A 26,119-nucleotide genomic window follows, 5' to 3' on the forward strand; every position below is an offset into this window, starting at 1 on the left:
GACTCAGTGCGTTGTCCTCTCTTCACACACAGCAGGGGAGAACTGCAGGCTGATTAAGATTGGGACATTGCAGCAAGAGGGATTGGGTGCACATGTAAATGTCTAGGCCTGTTAAGAGAGACAAAGTGACAGCCGTAATCTTTTATGCATCCGATGAAGTGAGCTGTAGCTCACGAAAGCTCATGCTCAAATAAATTGGTTAGTCTCCAAGGTGCCACAAGTCCTCCTTTTCTTTTTGTAATCTTTTACTGGCTCAACTTCTGCTGGGGAGAGAGACGAGCTTATGCACCACACAGAGCTGGTCTTCAGGCCTATTAAGGGCAACTTGCTCTTTCTTGGTACCAGGCTCCTCCTGAGAGAAGCACTTAAACCAGCCACTGTCCAGACAGCATCTCCCATCCCTTTCCCAACGCGGGCTCCAGGCTAAAGACTAGCAGCCTAGGCCAGAGGCACGTGCCACTGGGGCCGCAGGAGAGCGTGCGCCCAGAGGCAGCAGCACCCACCCCACGCCAGCTGTGCGGCACGTGGTTTGGGAGGGGGAACGACAGGAGCCAGGCCAGGGCAGGGAAAAGGCAGAGGGCTGGGAGGAGCCAAGTTCCTGGGGCCCCTCCCCCTGCAGAAGCTGAGAGCCCGGCTGTCTCAGCGCACAGCGATGACGTCGACACGGTGCGCGCGCGCGCGCCCCCCCCGCACGCGGGCCGGCCCTCTCGGAGCGCACAAGCGCGTAAGTCCGGGCATAGAGGCGGGTTTAAGACAAATCTGGCTTTCTATTGGTCACTCTCGTGATTGACAAAGCGAAATCCAACGAGGCTCCCTCGCTGGCCCTCGGGAGCCAATGAGAGAGAGGGGGCGGTCTGCAGCGCCAAGCCCAGGGCTGAGTTAAATGTGCTGAGGCGGGTCTGACAGGTGCGTGGCGAGTGGACTGAGGGAGTCCCAGCAGGCGTCCCCTGCGGGGGAGGGGGGCTCCTATTCCAAGTCTCTTTGGGGCGCAGAGCTCCCCGCCTGAGCCCCCGGGGGGGCGGTCGCTGCCGAGGAAGCCTGCTCGGCTGCCCTCAGCCGGAGGAGCCTGCGGGGGCGGGGGGCAGTGTGGGTGGGTCCCCGTAGGGCCTGGTGGGGGGGCAAAAGGGGCTGGCAGAGCCTTGTGGGGGAGGAGATTCCTTCCGCCGGGCCCGGGGGGAGGGGCACTCACCAGGGGCAGGGGGTAGGGATGCTTAGAGCCCTCCCCCCCCCCGGACTCTGCTGTGTTTCGGGTGCCCATGCAGCAGGCGGTGGCCTCCTCGCGCTGGGTAGTCCCGAAGCGCTGCAGGAGGCTCTCTCTGCCTTGAATCTGCGGGGTGGGCGGCGGCGGCGGCAGTGATGCCCAGCTCCTGACCCAGCAGGCGGGGAGCTCTGCTCCGGTAGCATCCAGATTCCCGGGCATTGCGTGGTAGTTTGGCAGAGCGAATTATTCCGTCTCCTCGTGGTTGCATAAGCTGATTACACATCAGGCCCCGGTTAGGATGCTCAGCGGACTGGGAGGTGGGCGGTGCTGGTATATTGGCGTTCAGTCCAAAAAGCCTGGCGTATTGTAATTGACGAACACTCAGTAGCGGTGTGTCGTGTTATAGTGACAACAGCTCTTACTATCTGTGTACTGAAAGGAACCCCGTGAGTAACCATTTAAGGTCTTTGTCTGTGTTGCTAATAGATCTTGCTGCTCAATCTGTGATTAAATACCATACAACTGTAAACTTCCTTTCTCCCACACCCTTTCTAGTGCCTGCTCACCATTTGGGCCCTTCACAGGGTACACAACAGCCTGAGTCACAAACAAGTAACTGATAAATATGGTATAATTAAAATCACTAGTAGCTGACCATCTGAGGCTGGCTGGATATTCTCTCTTCATGCCACACTGCTGATCATAAAATAAAGTTGGTGTTTCACTGTATTAAAGACAGGTTTCAGAGTAACAGCCGTGTTAGTCTGTATTCGCAAAAAGAAAAGGAGGACTTGTGGCACCTTAGAGACTAACCAATTTATTTGAGCATGAGCTTTCGTGAGCTACAAATACAAACATCTGTATTTTCCACAGTATGCATCCGATGAAGTGAGCTGTAGCTCACGAAAGTTTATGCTCAAATAAATTGGTTAGTCTCTAAGGTGCCACAAGTACTCCTTTTCTTTTTGCGAATACAAACGAATATGGCTGTTACTCTGAAGCCCCTTGAATGTTTCAGGTTGATGGTGTGGCTTAAATGCCTCTATGTTTTAGTCATTCTCAGCTGCAATTAATGCATCATAGATGTGGTTGTAGCCAAATGTAAGTTAGAGCAATCCATGAGGACCAGACCAGTGTCTGTCTGGTGTCAGATCCAGGGCTATCTTGGAATCTCTCCTGCATCCCCAGGCTGTCTGAAATTAAATGCAAAATAAGTACAATATAATTCTCTATTTAAATACATTTTCCCCTCGCTCATCATCCAAAATTGAAACATTTAGAGTTCTTTACATAGCACAACTAAGTTCTCCAGTTTACTATTTAGGGCTACCACTTGTTTGTACATACTCATTTGTTATTTATTTATTTATTATATTTTAGTACTTTTCAAAATACCCAGTCCTAATTGAAGCCAATTAAGTGCACATTCAACACTTTGCCTAATATGAATTTTGACCAAGCAATTCCAAATGTAGTAAATTATACTCCCAACTGATGCTAAGTTGGCTGGGGAGCAGGTGTTTTAAAAATTGATAAAATTCTATACTTATTCTCCTTTCTTCTGTGATTTGACTTCCATAATTTACTGCCATTTTGATGCAATTCATTGTGTCAAAACCTCCTTCACAAATGGATTTGGGGTAAACATTTGGATTAACTCCACTCCAGTGTTGTTTTCCTGCATTGTACAGTAATTAGCTCATACTGAATTGTAGCTGAAATGTATCTTTCTGTGTCTGTCAACTAATTTCAGAATAGAAAAGAATAAGAAAAACACAGAAATGAAGGAAGAAAAAAGGAGGAAAAAATCAAAATGGCATGTGGCAGAAAATGAACAACCAGTCCATGAAACTGAACCGAAGAAAAAGAAACAAAACCTGGAGGTAAATGCCCAAGAATGAATCTGTTTGTTTAGTTTGCTGGTACGTTGGTAATCCCAACACTACAGAAATAGAGAGGTACAATACTGGATCTGAGTGCATTATTAGATTGAGTCCATGATGCATCCAGAGTAAATGAAATTAAAACATGAATGGATCCATGGGCAGCTGCTCTCCAGGCATGTCTGTTTTTAAAGTGTATAACAGTGGCCTAAGTATGTGATCACTGCCTGTATAGGGTGTTAATATGAAAGATGTCAGGTAGGGTTTAAAGGTGAAATGGGAACCAAGTGGCTGTGATTTCTCTGGGATAACATCAGATGGGAAGGTGGTCTTAGGCTGTGCCTACACATAATTCTGATCACCCAGATACCATATTTGGAAAAATTTGAAAGATTTGTTTTGAAAATCGTGTTGCATTAAAGATGATGTTTGTGCTCACTGCAGTGATGGAAACTTGTACTTTCTGACTGACCAGAAGGTGTCAGCAGCCTCTTCACATATAGAGCACTTACAAATTAATTTTAAAGGAAATGAATTTAACAGCATAACAGATTCCAGTAAAAAATAACCCCCACCTGCTGGAAACTTTTTTCTTTAGCGCACTACTACATGTCATTGTTTCTTGCAAAAGCAGAGTTGCAGAATTGTTCTCGCTGGAGTGGTATATGAACATGGCATTCCTGTTCAGCTACTATGAGGAGAAGCAATACTTCAAATGCCATGTATTAAAATCTAATCTCTTTGGTGGCACTTTAAGAGTCAGGCATCAAAGTTCAAGTTCTTACGTTTATCAATTAGTGCTTATTGCCTCTGCAGTTGGGTACCTTGTGTGAATGAAATATTCGAATATAGATCTGCAAAGACTATGTGTAAGCATTCAGGTCCTGCCAATCAAATAATCCAGAGATCAAGTATCTTAATATTGTAGATCAGAGAACAGGAAAAAAAATCCTGCCTTTCCTCAGGAGCTCTTGAAGTCTTAAATCCTGATCCTGCAAACATTTATGCATGTGCTTAAAGTTCAGGGTTTTAAGTAGCATTGATCTGATTCCCCTTCTTGTTGTCATTTACAGTAAAACTTGTGGATGTTGATCTTTGGCTAGATTTTATTTAGGCTCAGTTAGCAAATGGGACAAATATTTTGAGAGAGTTTCTTCACGTGTGAGTAAATGTCTGCAGCTTGTCTGAATATAGCTACTGCAACGTAGAGGTTATGGTATTGTGCCTATAAGGTTCAGAAAAGCTGTGAAGGCCTTGCAGTCTATATTTCAAATTAGTTAATCTGCCTCCAAGCAGACAGAGCGAGGTGTCGACTTCCTTCTACAGGAAAGTAAAATTGAAAGTAAAATTAGGGAGTGTAGAATGTATAGGTCAGGAAGGGGAAGGAGAAGTCATAGTTTCAATTAAACTTGATCTTTGATTATGAAGAGACAATCCTCCTCCTCTCTTCACACTACATATCCCAGAAGTACTTTACTTTAGGGATCTAGCAGGATCCTTAACCTCCTTCAAGTACCCCGTAAAATGTACAGAAAAGTAACTTAAGAGCTGGGTGGAAATAACTCTTCAGGCAAAAAATTAATTGTGTGTGATTTGGAGGGAGAATGCTAAAGGCAATTTAACAGAATTTTAACTATCTATAGTCTGTCTGCACAGCTAGCATCGTATAAAACAAACCCCTCTCCCCAGACAGAGCTTATAAACCAGTGAAACTCAGACCTCAGTGGTTCAGAAGCCAAATTAGCGATCAACATTACCCCACGAGCCGCGATCGTCTGAATTCATTGTTTCATTTACTATTTTTATTTGATTTTATATATATATATAAACAAGTTATATATACATAAATTAATTCTCACAGCAAAATGACTGACCAAGTATTATTTTATCAACTACAATTGTTAATAACATAGTAAAAGCATCCTGCTTGGTTAATAATTTAGATTGATTAATAATTAAATCACACAGTGTTTTAATATCAGAGCTGTAGGAGACACATTAAAGAGCCACTTATGGCTCACAAGCGTCAGTCTGAGTATCACTTGAAAAATCTTAAGAATGCAGAGCCATTCTGGACTGTTTGATGTCTTGTCTGATCAGCTGTTGAGATACAAAAGTTAGTTTCTGCTCATTGTACAGGCTGTTGCACTGTGGAAGGAGGGAAATATTTATTAAAGAACAGTATCCTTAAATGCTATCTGAGAACATCACTAAGCATAACAGTCATGAGAATTACAGGAGTTAGTGGGTGGCTTAGATATGTATGCAGTGTTAGTTTTATGGAGCACCATATAAGGCCTATGCCAGGCTATTTTTTGGCATCAGCATTATAAACTGTAACTGTTGATACCAAAAAAGCATAACTTAGTAAACCACATTTTTACTGTTTGAAATTACTGTTGAGAGTAACAAATGTGAGATACATTTTAACACTTTGCTTCAAAAATGGTTAATGAATATTTTTGTCAGTTATTTACTGGACTTATTTTGGGGGGAATGCCCAATTTAGTTAACATGGTTATTCTAAAGTAATACCTTTGTTCAGCAAACACTGTCAGAGGGTATGCAAAGTTTAGTAGGAAGTATGAGGTAAAGCAAGCGTACTGGTATCTTCTGGTCTTAATGTGTGAATCTGTGAACTTGTTTTTTGACATCCTGAAATAAAGCTGTTAAAAGATATTAAACCTTCCAGCTTTTTAAAAAACAAGACAGTGAACTCTCTGGCCTTAAGAGCTAATTCTAAGCCAAATCTTCTATGACTGGTATGTTATATTTAAAACTGTGTTGTCAGTGATATTTTTTCCCCACAACTTACAATTTTTCTTTTCTTGGTGTTTCCCTGGAATCTCACTTTTGCAGTGTTCGTCTTTTATATTTGCGTTCTGTTTTGTTCTTGGAGATTTACTTTGTTTAGGTTAGGGCTCCCCCCCACCAAAAAAAAAATTTGTAGCTTTTTTTTATGAAATCCATATAGTATTCGAGCAATAAAAACAGACAATGGGGAAAGACCTACTAAATCATTAAGTGTCGGCATGCAGGATTTTCATACGTAGGTAGATAGTTTGATATATTTATATTTGAATTTAAATCTAGTATTGCTTTAAAATAAAGAGCTGACAGACACGTTGCTAAATGTAGGGGGTGAGGGAGGGATCACCAAGAATTCCAAAAGAGTATCCAGTAAAGCATAATGAACTGTTACTGTCTTTTAATGTAGTAGCTTTGATTCAAAGTGTGACTGTAACTTTTTAAATGCTTGAAGCAGAAAGGTTCTGCAGGGTACAGTTGCTTACTAGGTTCTTATAGGTTTCAGAGTAACAGCCGTGTTAGTCTGTATTCGCAAAAAGAAAAGGAGGACTTGCGGCACCTTAGAGACTAACCAATTTATTTGAGCGTGAGCTACAGCTCACTTCATCGGATGCATGCCGTGGAAACTGCAGCAGACTTTATTTATACACAGAGAATATGAAAAAATACCTCCTCCCACCCCACTGTCCTGCTGGTAATAGCTTATCTAAAGTGATCATCAGGTGGGCCATTTCCAGCACAAATCCAGGTTTTCTCACCCTCCACCCCCCCACACAAATTCACTCTCCTGCTGGTGATAGCCCATCCAAAGTGACAACTCTTTACACAATGTGCATGATAATAAAGTTGGGCCATTTCCTGCACAAATCCAGGTTCCCTCACCCCCCTCCCAAAAACCACACACACAAACTCACTATCCTGCTGGTAATAGCACATCCAAAGTGACCATTCTCCCTACAATGTGCATAATTAAGGTGGGCCATTTCCAGCACAAATCCAAAAACAAAACAAAAAATCTTCAAATCCAGACTCCAGCGAGAAACTGCTGAATTGGAATTCATTTGCAAATTGGATACTATTAATTTAGGCTTAAATAGAGACTGGGAGTGGCTAAGTCATTATGCAAGGTAGCCTATTTCCTCTTGTTTTTTCCTACCCCCCCCCCCGCCCGATGTTCTGGTTTAACTTGGATTTAAACTTGGAGAGTAGTCAGTTTGGATGAGCTATTACCAGCAGGAGAGTGAGTTTGTGTGTGTGGTTTTTGGGAGGGGGGTGAGGGGGTGAGAGAACCTGGATTTGTGCAGGAAATGGCCCAACTTTATTATCATGCACATTGTGTAAAGAGTTCAGAGTAACAGCCGTGTTAGTCTGTATTTGCAAAAAGAAAAGGAGTACTTGTGGCACCTTAGAGACTAACCAATTTATTAGAGCATAAGCTTTCGTGAGCTACAGCTCACTTCTTCAGATGCAGATCTGAGGAAGTGAGCTGTAGCTCACGAAAGCTTATGCTCTAATAAATTGGTTAGTCTCTAAGGTGCCACAAGTACTCCTTTTCTTATTGTGTAAAGAGTTGTCACTTTGGATGGGCTATCACCAGCAGGAGAGTGAATTTGTGTGGGGGGGTGGAGGGTGAGAAAACCTGGATTTGTGCTGGAAATGGCCCACCTGATGATCACTTTAGATAAGCTATTACCAGCAGGACAGTGGGGTGGGAGGAGGTATTTTTTCATATTCTCTGTGTATAAATAAAGTCTGCTGCAGTTTCCACGGCATGCATCCGATGAAGTGAGCTGTAGCTCACGAAAGCTCATGCTCAAATAAATTGGTTAGTCTCTAAGGTGCCACAAGTCCTCCTTTTCTTTTTAGGTTCTTATAAAGAACCTTGTGTGGAGATACTTTAGTCTTTTTAAGCTAACAGATGCATAATATACTACTTTTGGCACTGGAGAAGTTTCACTGGTTCATTAAGTCACTATTTACCCGTGATTTACTTTTAGCTATTCCAGCAGTGCATTTTCAGGCTGCAAAGTGGAAAATGTAAATCTCTAATTGATTTCTGTGTAGAGCTGCAGGAGGGCAGTTAAAATGTGTCTTCAGTGACTGGATTTAGTATTACATTGATCATTCTTTCATGACATTTGTTCCAAAAATACTTACTAGCATAAGGCTAAAACATTCTTCTTTGGAACAAGTTTACTTTTCAGAGTAATCTTGGTGTTTTATTGATTTTTCATCTTCTTTTTTCCTCCTTTTACATTAAATGGCAACAAACAATTCAATTTAAATGTTTTCATGAGTGTTCTTAGAACTATAGTTCTAAATGACTTTACATTTCTGTAGTTGAGTTAAGTAGCATATTGTATATGTTTTTAGTCTTTGTTCAGTCCTGTGTTTTTACTAATAGTTTATCATGATGTTACAATTTTATTAAAATATTTAGCAGTAAATGCCACACATTTTACTATTATTTTTAATTTACCCAAACATGAACTTTACATGTCAGTTATTTTTTTTGTAATTTATCAATATGATCATATTTTAAAACTGTTTTTACTTTGAAATTGTCATCCTCAAGCCATATAACGTAGAAATAATAGACATGGGGAAAATGGATTCTAAGTTGTACATTCCAGGTTGACAGTCATAATTTTACAGCACCATTTCCCCCAAATTAGCTTTTTAAAGTTCTCTGATACAGAAAAATTTCAGTCTACTGACCTAAGGATTTCAGTATTGTTTAATATGCCAGCGTTAAGTTCATTGTTTGATGACATGAGCATTGCATGTTGCATCATGTGTGTCCTTTTTCCCACTTGTTCACAAGAATGGGCCAGGCAAACAGAGAAGTGGGATGGCTAATGATTATCCATTATACATGTGCAAAATGCCTAGATTTCTATAGCAAGCATTTGTGTATTCTGTGGCAATTACTTAGTGTGTCTGCAGAATACCAGGTCACTCACAAATCACTTACCACGAATGTGCTTCTCTTTTTATATACATACACAAACAGTGGACAGGATTTTCAAAAGGGACTGTTGATTTTGGGTGCCTCAATTTCTGCATGCCCGATTTCAAGAGAGGCGTGCTCAACACTTCTTAAAAATCAGGCCTCTTTAAGGTTGTTAGTTTGAGGGAGCGCTGCGCTTTTAGACTCCTTTTAGATGAGCTCAAATGAACACGTTTGGGGACAGGTTTCACTACCTTCACACCTCTCTGGTTGCAACCATGTTCTGCTGCTCCTAATCTGTGTCTCTGGGTTGCAGCTCCCATTTTCCCAACTGTCATAAACATGACAGGGCCCAACTGGGGTTGGCAGCAGTAAGCCACTGTTCCTCCGGGAGCCTGTGACAATGACTAATTAAAGTGACTCAAAACCAGCTTCTTCAAAACGAAACATTATTTATTCACCCAAGGGTACATGATATGCAAAGCAAAGGGTAAAAACAATAAAGGCTTCTACACCTACTTTAATCTTTCCTTGTAGATTTTTGTAAATTACATTCAGCCCAGTTACCTCCACAGACTGTGGGGGAGAGCCTGCTTGCTACAGTTTCCATGTGTCTCTTTCTCTGTGGGCAAGTCTACACTACAGCTTAAGTCGATCTAACTTAGGTTGCTCCAGGGTGTGAAAAAGACACTCCCCAGGGGCAATGCAAGTTACTCCCCTGGCTGGACACTCACAAGGCGGCTGGTCCCAAAGCACTAGACCAGTATACTCCTAAGCTTTCCTTGGACTCCACACAGTCTTTCTTCTTGGCCTCTCCAGCATACTTCCTGGGTACAAGCTCTGTCTGTTACCTCTTCCCAGAAAGGGGGTGTCTCAGTCTGGCAGTCCAACTCTCCTGAGACAAGTCTAGACCTCCCCTCCCTTCCCCCTGGCTTCTTGGTAGTTTATGTACACCCTTTCCCAGAGCTCCATTCTTGTTGGTGCTCTGGGTTTACTGTTCACCTCTTCAGGGTCCTAAGACAGTGAAGCAAATGGACACAGGCTTTGTGAGGGTTTCTAAACACAATTGCTCTTTACTTTATATTGCACAAAATAAGTATAGATCCAGAAAAGAATTTCCCTGCCTGCTTTTCATCATGATTCTGGAGTGTTCTCTGGGCTTAGGTCAGAGCCCTCTGAAGAATCTAGGATTCCCCCTTCCTGCACATAGACTCCGTGAGTCAGATGAAAAGCTTTCTCTCCTGTGTCTCCAGTTTCCTTCTTCCTTGGCTGGTTTCACAGATAAGACCCACTTCTCTGTTCTTCTCTTTTGCTAAGCTTCATATGTGTCTCTCTAAGTCTCCTCCCTCTGTCTCTGTGTTCTTAAAGGGCTTTGCTGACACCTGGTTTCTTTGTTCTGCTGTTTGAGGATTTTCCACTCTCCAAAATCAGGCTCTTACAGAGAACTTGAAAAAAAACTGGCTTTCCCCAGCCTTCAGCCATCGTGTTGTTCTGCCTGGGCCAGGTTTATTCATTAGTTTAAACCCCTTAAAAATAGTCTCTTTCAAAGATGGACTTGTAGGTGCAGCTTCCCTGCTCCTTAGCACGAGTTGCAGACAGCAGTATGCAGTAAAGACCGTCATAAGACATAAGGGTACAAACAGTTCATCAAACCAAACTAGAATTCGTAAGTTGTACATAGATAGATTTCCCAGATTGTCTCAGTGGTCTTTTGTCAATTTCTGTAGGGGTGACTCTACCACTTTTAACATAAAGATGTATAGTTGCTTACCATGAAATGTGACTAAGCCCTGGTCTACACGAGGGTGGAGGTCGACCTAAGATACGCGAATAGCGTAGCTGAAGTCGGCGTATCTTAGGTCGACTTACCTGGCCGTGAGGACGGCAGCAAGTCGACCGCTGCCGCTCCCCCGTCAACTCCGCTTCTGCCTCTCGTGAGCTGGAGTTCCAGAGTCGACGGAGAGCGCGTTCAGGGATCAATTTATCTCGTCGAGATGAGACGCGATAAATTGATCCCCGATAGATGAATCACTACCCGCCGATCCGACGGGTAGTGAAGACCTGCCCTTAGCCTCACACCAAATCTGTGTAGTTGTTATGAAGACACTTGGAAAGAGAAATCAGCCATACCCCCTTGGGTATGAAATCAAGTTACTCTTCATTCCTTAATTTGAAAGATGCAGAGGTTCGTCAGAGAGATTACGTAGGCCCTAATGGTTTTCAGGGAAGAGCATTGATTTGCAATGTAAGAAAATAAAGTTTTGGAAAATGGTTTTTGACCTTTCTAGTACTTTGTGAAAAATATTATCACTGGCTTGGTTAGAGGAAGAGGAAAGGAACCATCTTTTGAGCTCAGATGGTCAGAGGTAGCAGATATTTATTACTACAGAGATCTCCTTGAGTGTTAATTTTCAGGTTTGGTTCTCTTATCTCTTTATCTTCAATGTATAATTAGTTTGATTTTCTTTTGATTTTGATACTGTTAAGCATTCTGTAGCTTCCATTGGCCTTGCCACTCTTCCCACAGTACCATTTCTTATTCCAGCCGTGTTTATGTGAGAGGCATTTGAAGTGCTTGTTTTCAGTTATCCAAGTGTTGCTTATGTTTATGGATTCCCTGCCCACCTCCACTTTAATTCTTAGCTGGCTCAGCATATCACTGCAAGAACAGCTTCTAAAAGCACCACCATGGCACTTACATTGTGCAAGTGTGGAACTACAAAGATTTGACTGTATTGTCTCTAATGGATCTTTAAGTCCTATTAAGAGAGACCTTGCTGTATCCAAAGGATGTATTAATCTTTTGAGTTTAATGATGGCAAAGACAATGTTTCTCCAACATTCTTTGAAGATTTATAAGGTTCAACAGAAGCAGGTGAAATTTTGCAGGAAGTAATCAGTCATTACTCAAGACTCAGAATTTAAACTAAGATCCTATAAAAAGTCATATTCATTCTGCTCCTAATTTAGTGGAGAAAACATCATTACCTCTTGTGAGACTAAGAAACATTCAGCCTTTTTTAAATCCAAATTCTACTCCGAGTAGGTAAAAGGATGCTAAATGTTACAGTATTTGTCGTCTCATAGCACTATTATAATCTGGTCAGGTTCTTAGTGAACAGAACGGAGTTGTTGCTGTCTGTACTGCAAATGGATGGGGAAGGAGGAATCAACATATTCCCCAAATAAAGACAGTCAGTGGGAAAGGAATTTTATTTTCAAGATTCCATATGGGAAATATAAACAATGAAGAATAAACAAGTAGTGGTATCCCTTTAATCAGTGGAATAGCATGCAGGTGCCCAAACAGTGAGACATCTATTTCCCAAATGGAAAAGGGCAAAATCAGTAAGGAAAACATTTTTATTTTCAAGTTCCTGAGGGGTTATTACAAAGGCCAGTGGAGAGTTATTTCTATTAAATAGCAGCACAATAACAAAAACCCCATAAGTAATTGCTTAATGTCACTATTTTCAGTATAATGATGGAAAGATCTATGTATAAAGCTATATTCATTGAGCTGTGGAAATAAAGGCATGATATTGGTGGATAGCTGAAGAGCTACCTGTGTGGTGGTGGTGAACATGTTGCCAGTGATTAGGTACCCTAGGTTACCGGTGGCAGAGTAATGAACATGTTTAATGAATCTGACAGACAATTAAGGTTATACTTTCAGGGGGAGGCTACTCTATCAGAGCGTATTCAGTCCTTTTGTCACCTCACTAATTCATACTAAAAGCATTGTGAGAGCTTAATGAGTTTGTCTGCAAATCATCTACAACTCTCCTATTCTTCTGCTATTCTATCCCCTTTAATATGAGGCTTATTTTGTAATCTTCAAAAGAAGTGTTTCCCCTTCCATGGCTTGTTATATTCTCTTTCTGTAACTGCAAGTGAGATGGTCCAAGGCGAGGTTCCTATTGCCTTGATACCGATACGTGGCTCATATCAGCTCCTATGTAAAACCTTTAGAAGCATTGCTGCATAGGGATGCTAGTTCCAGCTCTTCCTTCACTCACTCAGTCATCAACTACCACTCTTGATCCTGTAGCATATGCTTCAGTATTGTCTTCATTTCATTCTTCGCTTGTTTCTGGGGGGAAGTAGTACATCAGTCCAGATGTGCTGAGAGAGGGAGAATGAGTTATTTAAAAAATCTCTAAATTCTTTTGCTAAATTAATTCACAGTGTGTTTATTTATTTTTTAAAACTGTGAAGTCTCATTGACACTGAAAAGTTTATAAAGAATATTAGGCCTTTTGTAAACAGACAAGTTCAAGAAAGTGCAAAAAATCTGTCTCTGAAATACTGCTATGCATAGATTAGCCTGAATAATTTTACATTCCTTTGAAAATTATTTTTGTAATGGTAAGAACATATTTCCCAGGAAAAGGGTATTCACAGCTGGGAAAACAGTTGCTACTTTGAAGATGGTTTTCCCAGGCAAACAGCTCACATCTCCAACTGTTTTTGGTATAAACATATTTAGTGTGCGTCTTAGTAATGTTTAAAGGAATTAAGTATTTCTCATTAGGTATTAACTGAAAAGCTGTTTCATTCTACCAGGTATTTTCTCTTAATCATGTTTGATTAGTTTTCTCTCTTTACTTTCATACAGTCATGACTACTTTCATGTAGTTAGCAAGCAGGGAGTTAAAATAATGGGGAGTGAGGTACAAAGCTCCCCTTTCTCTGCTATAAGCAGAGGGAAGGTTCCCTCTACACCACCCAGCTTGGGTAAGCGGTATTTGCTTACCTCATGGTTAAATTGCCAAAAGATACTCAGTTCTGCAAGAGATGCAGGCCTTATCTACACTGCAAAGACAGCTTGATATAAGCTGCCTTGTGTTGATGTATTTGTGCATGGATCTACTCTCAAATTTGTCTCCAGCGGATGTAAGTGTCCTGCTACAGTGATGCTGTAAAACCATGTCCTTGAACAGCGTAGAGCCGTGGTCAACCTACTGAGGTTGACGCACTGTGAGTGTGGACACTGCATGACTTGGGTTGACCCTAACAGTCTTCCAGCAGCATTCCCCATGATAGTGACTACTCTGATAAACTCCACTATCCAGGGGCAACAGAACCTGGAAGCCTCCTCCCCCGTTCCCCTTTAAATCCCCCCCCCCCAAAAAGTGTTTTTGAAATGCCTTTTCCTGATTGCCCTGCTTAGCAAGCACACCTAGCAGCTCACCCTTGAAATGTGCAATTGCCCAACCAACTACGCTGGCTCCATGCACTAGACTTGCCCTTGAGCAGACAGGAGATATTGGATCTCCTGGGCCTTTAGGGAGAAAAGGCTATGCAAGCAGTGCTGTGGACCAGTCCTAGTAACGTGGACCTCTATGAGCAGATTGCATGGGGGATGCAGGTAAAGGGGTACAACTGGGATCAGCAGCAGTGCTGCCTGAAAGCAAAGGGACTTCTCCAGGGATACCACAAGGCCAGGAAGTGCAACAATAGATCTGGTGCTTCATCACAGACCTGCCACTTCTACAAGTAACTGCATACCATGCTTGACGGAGACCCCACCAGAACCCTGCAGACCACTGTGGATTCCTTGGAGGAACCCAAGACAGAGATCCCTGCCATGAACAGTGAGGAGAAGGAGGTGAAGAGAAGTGATGGGGGAAAACCAGCCATGGTGCAAGCCAGGACCTGTTTGAGACTGCAGTTTAGTCAGTCCTGCCTGGAGAGCATGGATGAGCCTGGTGAAAGGGAACGGGACTCGGGTAAGTGTGCATGCATTTTTTCCTTACAATGTTTTAAGTTTAAAGATGGTGCCTGGCCCATCCCCAAGTTAACAAGGCAAAGATATCTACATTTCATTGTTTTATTTGTATGAGAAAAGGTAGAGGTACAACAAATAGAGGTGGAATTGGCAACTGCATTGCATTCTCCTGTTGGATTAGGCAGGGGTTAAGGAGCTTCCGAGGACTTTGTTTATGTACATAGGGATGTCCCTTTTATCCTCCTGCGAGATCTTGATGAAGCTTTCACGGAGATAGTCTGTAACCTTCTTTCAAAGGTTTCTAGTTATGGCTGCATTATTTCTTCCTTCGCAGCAGGACACTTCCCACCCTGCTAAGTGATGACTTTGGTTGGCATCATTGCAGTAAAAAGGCTTGTGGCATGTGGCCCAAGATGGGTTTTGGATGCTAGTACACAGCTGTGTTGTCTGTGCTCTTGTGACCCTTAGGAGTTAGATATCAGCTAAAATCGCCTATGGAAAATAGCATCCATACTCAGTGACATTGCATTATGCTTGTACTCATGGAAGAGGGACAGAAATTTTTTTGTTTCATGTAATAGAAAGTCCACACATACACCCTCGCCTCTGCTGGGCCATAGTCACTATGGGTGGTCCTGGAGAACAGTGCTGAGGCACTCCCAAACTGAAGTGTCAATAAGCATTTATTAAAAGCGTTTATAGGAATAAGGGAAGGGAGTTCTGAAACTTATCTTTTCCTATCTCTTGTGACTGTAAATCCAATGGTACATCTGTGGTTTTTATCCACAGCTTCTGGTTTGGTGGCCTTGAGGAATGTCCTCTCCCTGCCAGCAGAACACCTGACCCTGATGAGGCGGAGAAAGAAGAGGACGAGGGAGGACATGTTCTACAAGATCCTGCAAGCCACTCCTGCATCGGACCGTGAACAAAGGAGTTGGAAGTCAATGTGACTGGCTACCTGGAGAAGGAAAAAGGACAGGAAAAACGTCCCAGGAGTCCCAACTGGACTAAGAGAGGGAAACGCACCAGGACATAATGGGTCTTTTCAGACAGGAAACACAAACGCTGCAGATCCAGGTTGACCTACAGGTTAAAAAATTCCAGACTCTCCACCCTTTGCAGTCCTTGGAGAACTCTATAGTCACTGATGCCTACATCCCCCAATATAACATATGAGGTCACGGGGCACAGCAAGGAAAACCACAGCTTCACATACACTGACCTGTGAGAACCATGGTTGCTGTATGTTTAGCCATAATGGACTACATTTGTGTACTCCAAGTGGACATAAATGTCCACTTCCTTTCTAATTTCAAATGTTCACCCCCTTTATTAAAAAAGATTGTAGAACATTGCCTGTGGTATTTTTTGCACATTACTTTCCTGCACTGTGTTTTCCCCACTAAATAAAATTTTGTTTTTGGGGAATCACATAATCTATCTTAGTTCACAACAAATATTGCAGAGGTAGTCAAAGAAAACAGAGCTTGTAAATATAAACCAAGCACCACATAATTCATAGCTGAAAGAAGCTATCCTGTGTACAGTGAACACACACAGTTCTTAACAGCACCCAAAGCTCTAGACCAAGAGAACACTCCAGCACAGAACACTACCATGGTTGATTGTTTAAAGTGATCTTTCAAACCCTCCCTCAACTACATAGTTCCACATTGGGTTCTTGTAATGGCCCTTGTATCTGGCTGTTCAAAGTCAGCAGACAGCTGCTCCCCCTACAGCCTGGCAGCGGCTTTCCCCCTTTGCCTCATAGATATTATGTAGAACACAACAGGCAGCTATAACCGTTGGGATATTTTTGTCACTGAGATCCAATCTTGTATGTAAACCCGTCCAATGTGGCTTCAGTCTACCAAAGGCACATTCAACTGTCATTTTACACATGCTGAGCCGGTAGTTGAATCTGTTGAGGTGGCCAATGTATGGCTTCATAACTAGGGGAACAAGGGGCAAGCCGGGTCCCATAGAATTCTTAATTGCGTTTCAGTATTGCTAATGGTAATCCACCTGTCGGAAAAGAATGTCCCTCCTTGCAGCTTTTCTGAACAGTTCTGTGTTCTTAAAGATGCGGGTGTCATGCACATTTTGTGACTGTCTGACATTGGTACTGGTGAAGTGTCCCTGGGGATTCACCAATGCTTGCATAACCATAGAAAAGTAGCCCTTTCTGTTGATGTACTCTGTGACAAGGTGGGCTGGTGCCTAAATAGGGATATGCATGCCATCTATGGCCCCACAGCAGTTCAGGAATCCTATTGCTGCAAATCCATCCACGGTTTCTTGCCCGTTGCTGAGACTCTCAGTCCTTTGTAGCAGGAGACATTAATTGCCCTACACACTTGCATGACAATGACCCGCGCTGTGGGTTTTCTAACTCCAAAATGATTTCCCACTGACTAGTAGCAATCCAGCATTGCAAGCTTCTTTCCACTTACTCTTCTACTGTCAGTGCAGCTCTCGTTCTGCTGTCCATAAGTTGGAGGGTTAGGATGAGATCAGCACACAAATCCAGAATGTGGCCTTTTGCATCTGAAAGTTCTTCAGCTACTGCTTGTTGTCCCAAACCTGCATTATGATGCAATCCGACCAGTCGGGTCATTTCTCAGGCACAGAAGTGGTGCTCCACTGTCTGCAGCTGCTCTGTGAATGCCACCAACCACCGTGAATTGTTTTTTGGCTATTTCCTATGTCCTTAAAAGTAATTGTCACATCTCCCAGTGCTGGGGTACTTCCTGCTGGTCTACAAATACAGGAGAATCATGTGTCCTGTATCTGCGATGTTATGAGAATAGTGCAGAGCTCTGTGGGCTCCAGACTTCTGTAAGAGATGGCATTCACCCAAAAGTGCTGTGGGGTTTTGTGGGATCTTTGGGGGGGGGGAAAATGGTGTGAAAATTGTGGGATATGAGTGGCATTATGGGATGAAGAAAGTTGCATGCTGCGAGCTTGACCCTAAGCGCTTGGAGATCACTGAGCAAGTCATTAGTATCCCACAACGCATTGTGCAAATTTACCAAAAGGCATTGTACCAGATAGCAGCATGTGGCGCACTGGGATACCTACTCATGGTGCACCATGCTTTATGTCGATACAAGCACTTCTGGTGCGTACATGCAGTGCAGACCCAAGCAGCCAAGTATGAAAGTGCCTAACTGATATACAGGCTTGGTGGCTGTCTGACAACGCAACTTGCGTTGGCCACGGTTTTTAGTGGAGAGTTGATTTAAGCAGTAAGTTTGCTAGAGGAGATTAAAAAGATGGCAATCAAGATGCCTCATCCCAGTATGGGATGAAATGAGGACAGCTGTGCATACAAAAACAGGTTTCCTTGACTGGGCTTGAGAGTTGGACATATACCCAATGTAAGACACTGTATTATGAGTCAGAATCTTCTTGTTGCTTGGCTGTTACTCTTGATACAATTTTGTTAACATTAAGTTGTTGGCAAAACAAACTTGTAAAATGTAATTTACTTAGAGATTTCAGTTTTGCTGATTTTACCAAAGGCCATATTTTCCTCCCCCCAATATTTTATCTTTGTGTTGTAGGGGAATCTGTATTAAAGATTTTTATTAGGGGACAAATTATATGTATTAAAATTTTAAAAGGTTTGAGGGGGAGGGAAGATTGGAAAAGTTCCATAGTATAAATAAGAAACCCATGGAGAACTATTTTGCTTGATATGTAAATATAATTTGATATCCCCCAAAGAGGCAGAAAAAAAAATTCTGCATCTATAAACTAAATAACATGAGTGAGGTGAAAAGATTGGGTCATATTTGTTTTAGCTATTAATGAATAATAAGATAGATAAATGAAATAACTTGTGCATCAGATGGTAGTCTTGGAACCAAGCAAAATTAGTGAATGCTTACCAAATGTTTATCTGTTATATTATGCAGGTCAGTAGAACAGAAATGCTTTCTCAGGAATTTTAAGAGTATTAGATTTACCATTTCTTAATAAGAGTAGGAATAGTATGAGGGAACAGCAGTTAGAGGCAGAAATAATTCTTATTTATTTTACAAGTGTTCCTAGGAAAGGTAAAATAATTTAACAGGATGGATTCCTGGTGGAATGATATAGTGGTTTCTGAGATTCATTATCAAAATTAAGGGGTGACATTAAGTTCAGATTACTATCTGAGAAGCAGCCCTAGATACACCAATGAGGTATGATAGTGGTCTATAAAATCATGAGTATTGTAGAGATAGTGAATAGAGAATTATTTACCCCTTCACATAACATAAGAACCAGGGTCCACCCAATGAAATTAATAGGCAGCAGGTTTAAAATAAACATATGGAAGTATTTCTTCACACAATACACATTCAACCTGTGGAACTTGTTGCCAGGGGATGTTGCAAAGGCCAAAAGTATAATTGGGTTACAAAAAAGAGGATATGTCCATCAGTGGCTATTAGCCAAGATGGTCAGGGCCACAACCTCATGCTCTTTTCCTTATTCACTTTCTCCACACCACTCATGATTTTATATACCTCTGTCATATCCCCCCTTAGTCTCCTCTTTTCAAAGCTGAAAAGTCCTAGACTCTTTAATCTCTCCTCATATGGGACCTGTTCCAAACCCCTAATCATTTTAGTTGCCCTTTTCTGAACCTTTTCCAATGCCAGTATATCTTTTTTGAGATGAGGGGACCACATCTGTACGCAGTGTTCAAGATGTGGGCGTACCATGGATTTATATAAGGGCAATATGATATTCTCCGTCTTATTCTCTATCCCTTTTTTAATGATTCCTAACATCCTGTTTGCTTTTTTGACTGCCGCTGCATGCTGCATGGACGTCTTCAGAGAACTATCCGTGATGACTCCAAGATCTTTCTCCTGATTAGTTGTAGCTAAATTAGCCCCCATCATATTGTATGTATAGTTGGGGTTATTTTTTCCAACGTGCATTACTTTACATTTATCCACATTAAATTTCATTTGCCATTTTGTTGCCCAATCACTTAGTTTTGTGAGATCTTTTTGAAGTTCTTCACAGTCTGCTTTGGTCTTAACTATCTTGAGCAGTTTAGTATCGTCTGCAAACTTTGCCACCTCACTGTTTACCCCTTTCTCCAAATCATTTATTAATAAGTTGAATAGAATTGGTCCTAGGACTGACCCTTTCGGGAACACCACTAGTTACCCCTCTCCATTCTGAAAACTTGCCATTTATTCCTACCCTTTGTTCCCTGTCTTTTAAGCAGTTCTCAATCCATGAAAGCATTTTCCCTCTTATCCCATGACAACTTAATTTACATAAGAGCCTTTGGTGAGGGACCTTGTCAAAGGCTTTCTGGAAATCTAAGTACACTATGTCCACTGGATCCCCCTTGTCCACATGTTTGCTGACTCCCTCAAAGAACTCTAATAGATTAGTAAGACATGATCTCTCTTTACAGAAGCCACGTTGACTTTTGCGCAACAATTTATGCTGTTCTATGTGTCTGACAATTTTATTCTTTACTATTGTTTCAACTAATTTGCCCGGTACTGACGTTAGATTTACCAGTCTGTAATTGCCAGGATCACCTGTAGAGCCCTTCTTAAATATTGGCGTTTTGTTAGCTATCTTCCAGTGATTGGGTATGGTAGCTGATTTAAAGGGCAGGTTACAAACCGTAGTTAATAGTTCCGCAATTTCACATTTGAGTTCTTTCAGAACTCTTCGGTGAATGTCATGTGGTCCCGGTTACTTGTTACTGTTAAGTTTCTCAATTAATTCCAAAACCTCCTCTAGTGATACTTCAATCTGTGACAGTTCCTCAGATTTGTCACCTACAAAAGATGGCTCAGGTTTGGGCATCTCCCTAACATCCTCAGCTATGAAGACTGAAGCAAAGAATTCATTTAGCTTCTCTGTGATGACATTATCATCTTTAAGTGCTCCTTTTGTATCTCAATCGTCCAGGGGCCCCACTGGTTGTTTAGCAGGCTTCTAGCTTCTGATGTACTTAAAACATTTTGTTATTACCTTTTGAGTTTTTGGCTTTTCTTACTACATTTTTACATTTAATTTGGCAGTGTTTATGCTCCTTTCTATTTACCTCACTAGGATTTGACTTCCACTTTTAAAAAGATGCCTTTTTATCTCTCACTGCTTCTTTTACATAGTGATTAAGCCACGGTGGCTCTTTTTTAGTTCTTTTACTATGTTTTTTTAATTTGGGGTATACATTTAAGTTGAGCCTCTATTATGATGTCTTTGAAAAGTGTCCATGCAGCTTGCAGGGATTTCACTCTAGTCACTGTACCTTTTAATTTCTGTTTAACTAACCTCCTCATTTTTTGCATAGTTCCCCTTTCTGAAATTAAATGCCACGGTGTTGGACTGTTGAGGTGTTCTTCCCACCACAGGAATGTTAAATGTTGTTATATTATTGTCACTATTTCCAAGTGGTCCTGTTATAGTTACCTCTTGGACCAGATCCACTCAGGACTAGATTGAGAGTTGCCTCTCCCCTTGTGGGTTCCTGTACCAGCTGCTCCAAGAAGCAGTCATTTAAAGTATCGAGAAATGTTGTCTCTGCATTTTGTCCTGAGGTGACATGTACCCAGTCAATATGGAGATAATTGAAATCCCCCACTATTATTGAGTTTTTTATTTTGATAGCCTCTCTAATCTCTCTTAGCATTTCATCGTCACTATCTCTGTCCTGGTCAGGTGGTCGATAATAGATCCCTACTGTTATATTCTTATTAGAGCACGGAATTACTATCCTTTAGAGATCCTATGGAACATGTGGATTCATTTAAAATTTTTATTTCATTTGAATCTACCTTTTCTTTCACATATAGTGCCACTCCCCTTCCCTTCCCCTCCCCCCCCGCGCACGACCTGTTCTGTCCTTCCGATATATTTTGTACCCCGGAATGATTGTGTCCCATTGATTGTCCTCTCTCCACCAGGTTTCTGTGATGCCTATTATGTCAATATCCTCCTTTAACACAAGGCACTCTAATTCACCCATCTTATTATTTAGACTTCTAGCATTTGTGTACAAGCACTTTAAAAACTTATCACTGCTTATTTGTCTGCCCTTTTCTGATGTGTCAGATTCTTTATATGAATGTTTCTCGTTTGATCTGGCCCACGCTTTATCCTCTTCCATCCCCTCCTCCTGATTAAAACGTAGAGAATCTCTGTCAATAGACTCTCCTCTAAGAGAAGTCTCTGTCCGATCCACTAGTGCCTCTGCAGCAATCGGCTTTCCCCCCCATCTCTTAGTTTAAAAACTGCTCTACAACCTTTTTAATGTGAAGTGCCAACAGTCTGGATTCACTTTGGTTTAGGTGGAGCCCATCCTTCCTGTATATCCCAAAAGTTTTCCCAGTTCCTAATAAATCTAAACCCCTCCTCTCTACACCATCGTCTCATCCACGCATTGAGACTCTGAAGCTCTGCCTGCCCACCTGGCCCTGCGCGTGGAACTGGTAGCATTTCTGAGAATGCCACCTTAGAGGTCCTGGATTTCAGTCTCTTTCCTAGCAGCCTAAATTTGGCCTCCAGGACGTCTCTCCTACCCTTCCCTACGTCATTGGTACCTATATGTGCCACGACCACCAGCTTCTCCCCAGCACTACACATAAGTCTATCTAGATGCCTCGAGAGATCCTCAACCTTCGCACCAGGCACCATTTAAATCACATGAAAACTTGTCAAGAGGCTGTAGCCATGGGGTAGTACCAGACCCCTTCAAGAATAATCAGAGATTCTATATACAATATAGAGAAAAATGGTCAAGTATGTGAAAAATTGAGCCTTTATTAGCTAGTAACATTCTGCCTAGTTCATATTTTTTTCTTATATTGTAAAGAACAGGAACTTTGTTTCTCATATTTACCCATTTTAGGCCTGAGCTGTACCCATTAAAGTCAGTGGGAGTCTTTCCATTGACTTCAGTTGGCTTTGGATGAGGCCCCCCTTTTGTTACTTGCTGTTTTGTCTTTTTCTCTTTTCTGATTCTCTTTGGAACAGGTGAGGGATTGCTGGTTTTTTCTCTTGATTAAAGTTATTGTAATCATGGCTATGCTCATGTCTATATTTTCCGATGTTTTGGGTAGAGGCCTGTAGTTCTGTGATTTCCTAGGGTTACCAACTTTCTAATCACACAAAACCAATCACCCCTGCCCCGCCCCTTCTCTGAGGCCCCGCCTCCCACTCACTCCAACCCCCTCCCTCTGTCGCTTACTCTTCCGTATCCTCACTCCCTTTCACTGGGCTGGGACAGGGAGCTGGGGTCGGCGGGAGGGGAGGGGGTTACGGGCTTTGGGCTGGGGGTGCAGGCTCTGGGGTGGGGCTGGGGATGAGGGGTTGGGGTGCAGGAGTGGGCTCTGGGCTGGGGCAGGGAGTTGGGGTGCAGGGGGTGAGGGCTCCGGCTGAGGGTGGGGCCAGTGATGAGGGGTTTGGGACACAGGAGGGAGTTGGGGTGTAAGAGGGGTGAGGGCTCCAGCTGGGGGATGCGGGCTCTGGGGTAGGGTGGGGGATGAGGGGTTGGGACGCAGGAGGGGACTCTGGGCTGGCTGGGGTAGGGGGGCAGGGTCCCGGCGGCTTACTGCAGTTCCAAGGACGTGGCTGCCAGGTCCCCATGGCCTCTAGGCACATGGGTGGCCATGCGGCTGTGTGGTGGTCACGGTTCCTGGCCAATGGGAGCTGTGGAGCTGGCGCTGAGGGTGGGGGCAGCGCGTGGAACCTCCCAGTCCCTGGCTGCCCCAGTGCTTAGGGGCCGCAGGGACCCGGTGGCTGCTTCCAGGAGCTGTGTGGAGCGAGGGCAGGTAGGGAGCCTGCCTTAGCTCAAGGCCTCCACTGCATAGCCAACCTGACTTTTAATGGCCCAGTTGGCAGCTTGGTGCCAACCGGAGTCGTCAGGGTTCCTATATTTCCTAAAGGATTTTTTCTAAAATAATTGTACCCTTTTAAATTCAAGGTACAGTAAAAGTGTTTTTTTCCTTAAATAGGGACATTGGAGTTTAATTCCAAAGATTAGTTGGACTCGGTCAAGTAGCTGCCAACTCTTGTGAGCCCTTCCCCCTTATTTTTGTCAGTAGCTGCCTGCCCTTGGCTGCTTGCTGCGCTTCATTATCTCGTTCTCCCTCTACAAAAGCTGACTGCCTGAAGTCTGGAAATTGCTACAGGCATCACAGACACATGTCACAAACCAGCCAACATTATTTCAATCTTTCCAAATTGAGGTTTAGAAAATGTGGAGCTATCTAATCCTAAATCTTTGCCAGACACTGCAGCAGAACAGAGGCTGCAACCAAAGCAGAGAGAGGAAAAAAGTGCATGGTGTGTAATCACCATGACGGGGTTATACTATAATGATGGAAAAGTGAAGCAAGTGGGAAACATGTCAATGGAAAGTACTGTAATGGCCCCATTACAAAGCCCTGAGGTATTACAGGGAAATAGAGACATATGGTTTGCAAGATGTGATTCGAACCATGTTGTAAGGATATCAAGTTTTTGAAGGCTTGCAAAGTGTCAGATGTTATTTCAGAGAAGTTCTTGCAGTATGTAAGTTGCATTACTATAACTGAGTGGTTTGCAAACTATGGCTCACTGGAGCACTTGCTGGTTGTCTGTAGAGAGCTAACTGGTCACATGATGCTGGCTCTCCATGTTTCCAGTTCTCAATCACAATACAGTAAGCTAAAAAAGTTTTATACTTTCTCAGTATTATTTTTCCATGTAAGAACTTGCTGTGTTGTTTGACCACCAATGATTGTAGAGGAAGCTTCATATTCTCCTAAAACAACACAAATAATAGTGAATTTATTTCGAGTTTGCAAATTTTGTTCAGACTATTAGCAAATACCTACATATAAAAAAAAACCCTAAATGGATCATGCAAAAACCGAGGTACAGCAAGCAAGCAGACACTGTGCAAATCATTACTGGATCAAGCTCCATGAAGAGATACAGACAGCCTCAGGCAAAGGAAACCTCAAAATCATGGATGACGGCCTGAAGAAAGCTCTAGGTCCCACTGACAACAAGGTTGCTCCTCTCAAATCGCACAGCGGTGAAATCATTACAGATAAAAGCAAGCAGGTTTCTCGTTGTGTTGAACACTATTCAGAGCTATACGCATAAGAAAGAAACATCACCAGCGAATCACTGGACCAAATACCAACTCTACAGGTCATGCCAGAGCTACATATGGAGCCCACTGTAGAAGAGCGAAGCAAGGCCACTGATCTGCTATCAAGTGGCAAGGCTCCTGGAAAAGACGGCACCCCGGCGGAAATCCTCAAGTGTGGGAAAGACAGCCTATTACCATATCTTCATCAGCTGCTACTTAAGTGCTGGAAAGAGGATGAGATGCGTGATGCAAACATCATCACTTTGTATAAAAATTAAAGGTGAAAAGGGCAACTGCATCAACTACAGGGGTATCTCACCTCTAAGCATAGCAGGAAAAGCTTTCGTAAAAGTAATCTTAGTCTGCCTACAACAGCTGGCGAATCGTGTCTACCCTGAATCACAGTGCTGATTCAGGGCTGGAAGATCAACTATAGATATGATATTTTCTCTGCAACAACTCCAAGAAAAGTGCAGAGAGCAAAACCGCCATTGTACATCGCCTTTGTGGACCTAACCAAAGCATAGACGGAATGAATATCCCTATCTTGGGACCAGACCACCAGGGCAGCCAGTACATAAACTGCAAAGGGTACTCTTCAATGGTGCTGCAAGCACTGGTGGATCACCTGGGACGTTTCACTGACATCAATGTGGAATGGCCGGGAAAGGTACATGACGCTCGCATCTTCAGGAACTCTGGTCTCTATGAACAGCTGCAGCAAGGGACTTACTTTCCAGACCAGAAAATAACCGTTGGAGATGTTGAAATGCCTATAGTTATCTCTGGGGACCCAGCCTAATGCCATGGCTCATGAAGAGGGATAACTCAGTGGTTTGAACGTTGGCCTGCTAAACCCAGGGTTGTGAGTTCAATCCTTGAGGGGGCCACTTAGGGATCTGGGGCAAAACTTGGGGATTGGTCCTGCTTTGACCAGGGGGTTGGACTAGATGATCTCCTGAGGTCCCTCTCAACCCTGATATTCTATGATTCATTCGACACAGTCAGCAGAGCAGGTCTATTTGCAAGACTAGAAAAGATAGGATGTCCATCAACCCTGTTAAGTCTTAAGCATTCATTCCACAACAACATGAGAGCAACTGTCCAGCTTGACGGATCACTTCGGACAACTTTGAGATGAAAAGCGGAGCGAAGCAAGGATTTGTTCTTGCCACTACACTCTTTGGAATCTTCTTCCCAGTACTCTTGAACTCTGCGTTTAAGGTCATGAAAGATGGAGTGTATCTCCACACAAGATCAAATGGGAAACACTTCAATCTGTCCCGACTTAAATCAAGGACCAAAGTCAAAAAGGTGCTAAACAGGGAACTTCTATTAGCTGATGATGCTGCCCACAATGAAGATCTATTACAAGAACTTTTCAAGTACCTGTCAGGCATTTGCTCTCACCATCAGCATCAAGAAAACAGTTGTA

General features: G+C 42.7%; 2 protein-coding genes across 7 annotated transcripts in view; one reads left to right on the forward strand and one right to left on the reverse strand.

The window, feature by feature from the left end:
* The first annotated feature begins 801 nt into the window (after positions 1 to 801).
* The window catches only part of CHLSN (cholesin), a 242,284-nt gene continuing 216,966 nt past the window's right edge, over positions 802 to 26,119 (forward strand). For 2 of the 6 annotated variants that reach the window (XR_012161114.1, XR_012161113.1), the window contains exons 1-2: positions 1,238 to 1,647; positions 2,955 to 3,084. Coding sequence is in view for 2 of the 6 variants with exons in the window: in XM_073362055.1 (XP_073218156.1) it covers positions 2,983 to 3,084 (102 nt within the window). In the remaining 4 variants the exon portion in view is untranslated. Of the gene's footprint in view, positions 907 to 1,237; positions 1,648 to 2,954; positions 3,085 to 26,119 lie in introns of those variants that run through there. The other 4 variants (XM_073362055.1, XM_073362054.1, XR_012161115.1 and 1 more) reach the window with 3 other exon arrangements.
* Positions 11,919 to 26,119, reverse strand: part of GPER1 (G protein-coupled estrogen receptor 1) — a 31,798-nt gene continuing 17,597 nt past the window's right edge. The window contains exon 3 of the transcript XR_012161112.1: positions 11,919 to 12,967. The gene's annotated coding sequence lies outside the window, so the exon portion shown is untranslated. The remainder of the gene's footprint in view (positions 12,968 to 26,119) is intronic.

This window comes from Lepidochelys kempii, chromosome 10, assembly GCF_965140265.1.
Source record: "Lepidochelys kempii isolate rLepKem1 chromosome 10, rLepKem1.hap2, whole genome shotgun sequence".
NCBI lineage: Eukaryota > Metazoa > Chordata > Testudines > Cheloniidae > Lepidochelys > Lepidochelys kempii.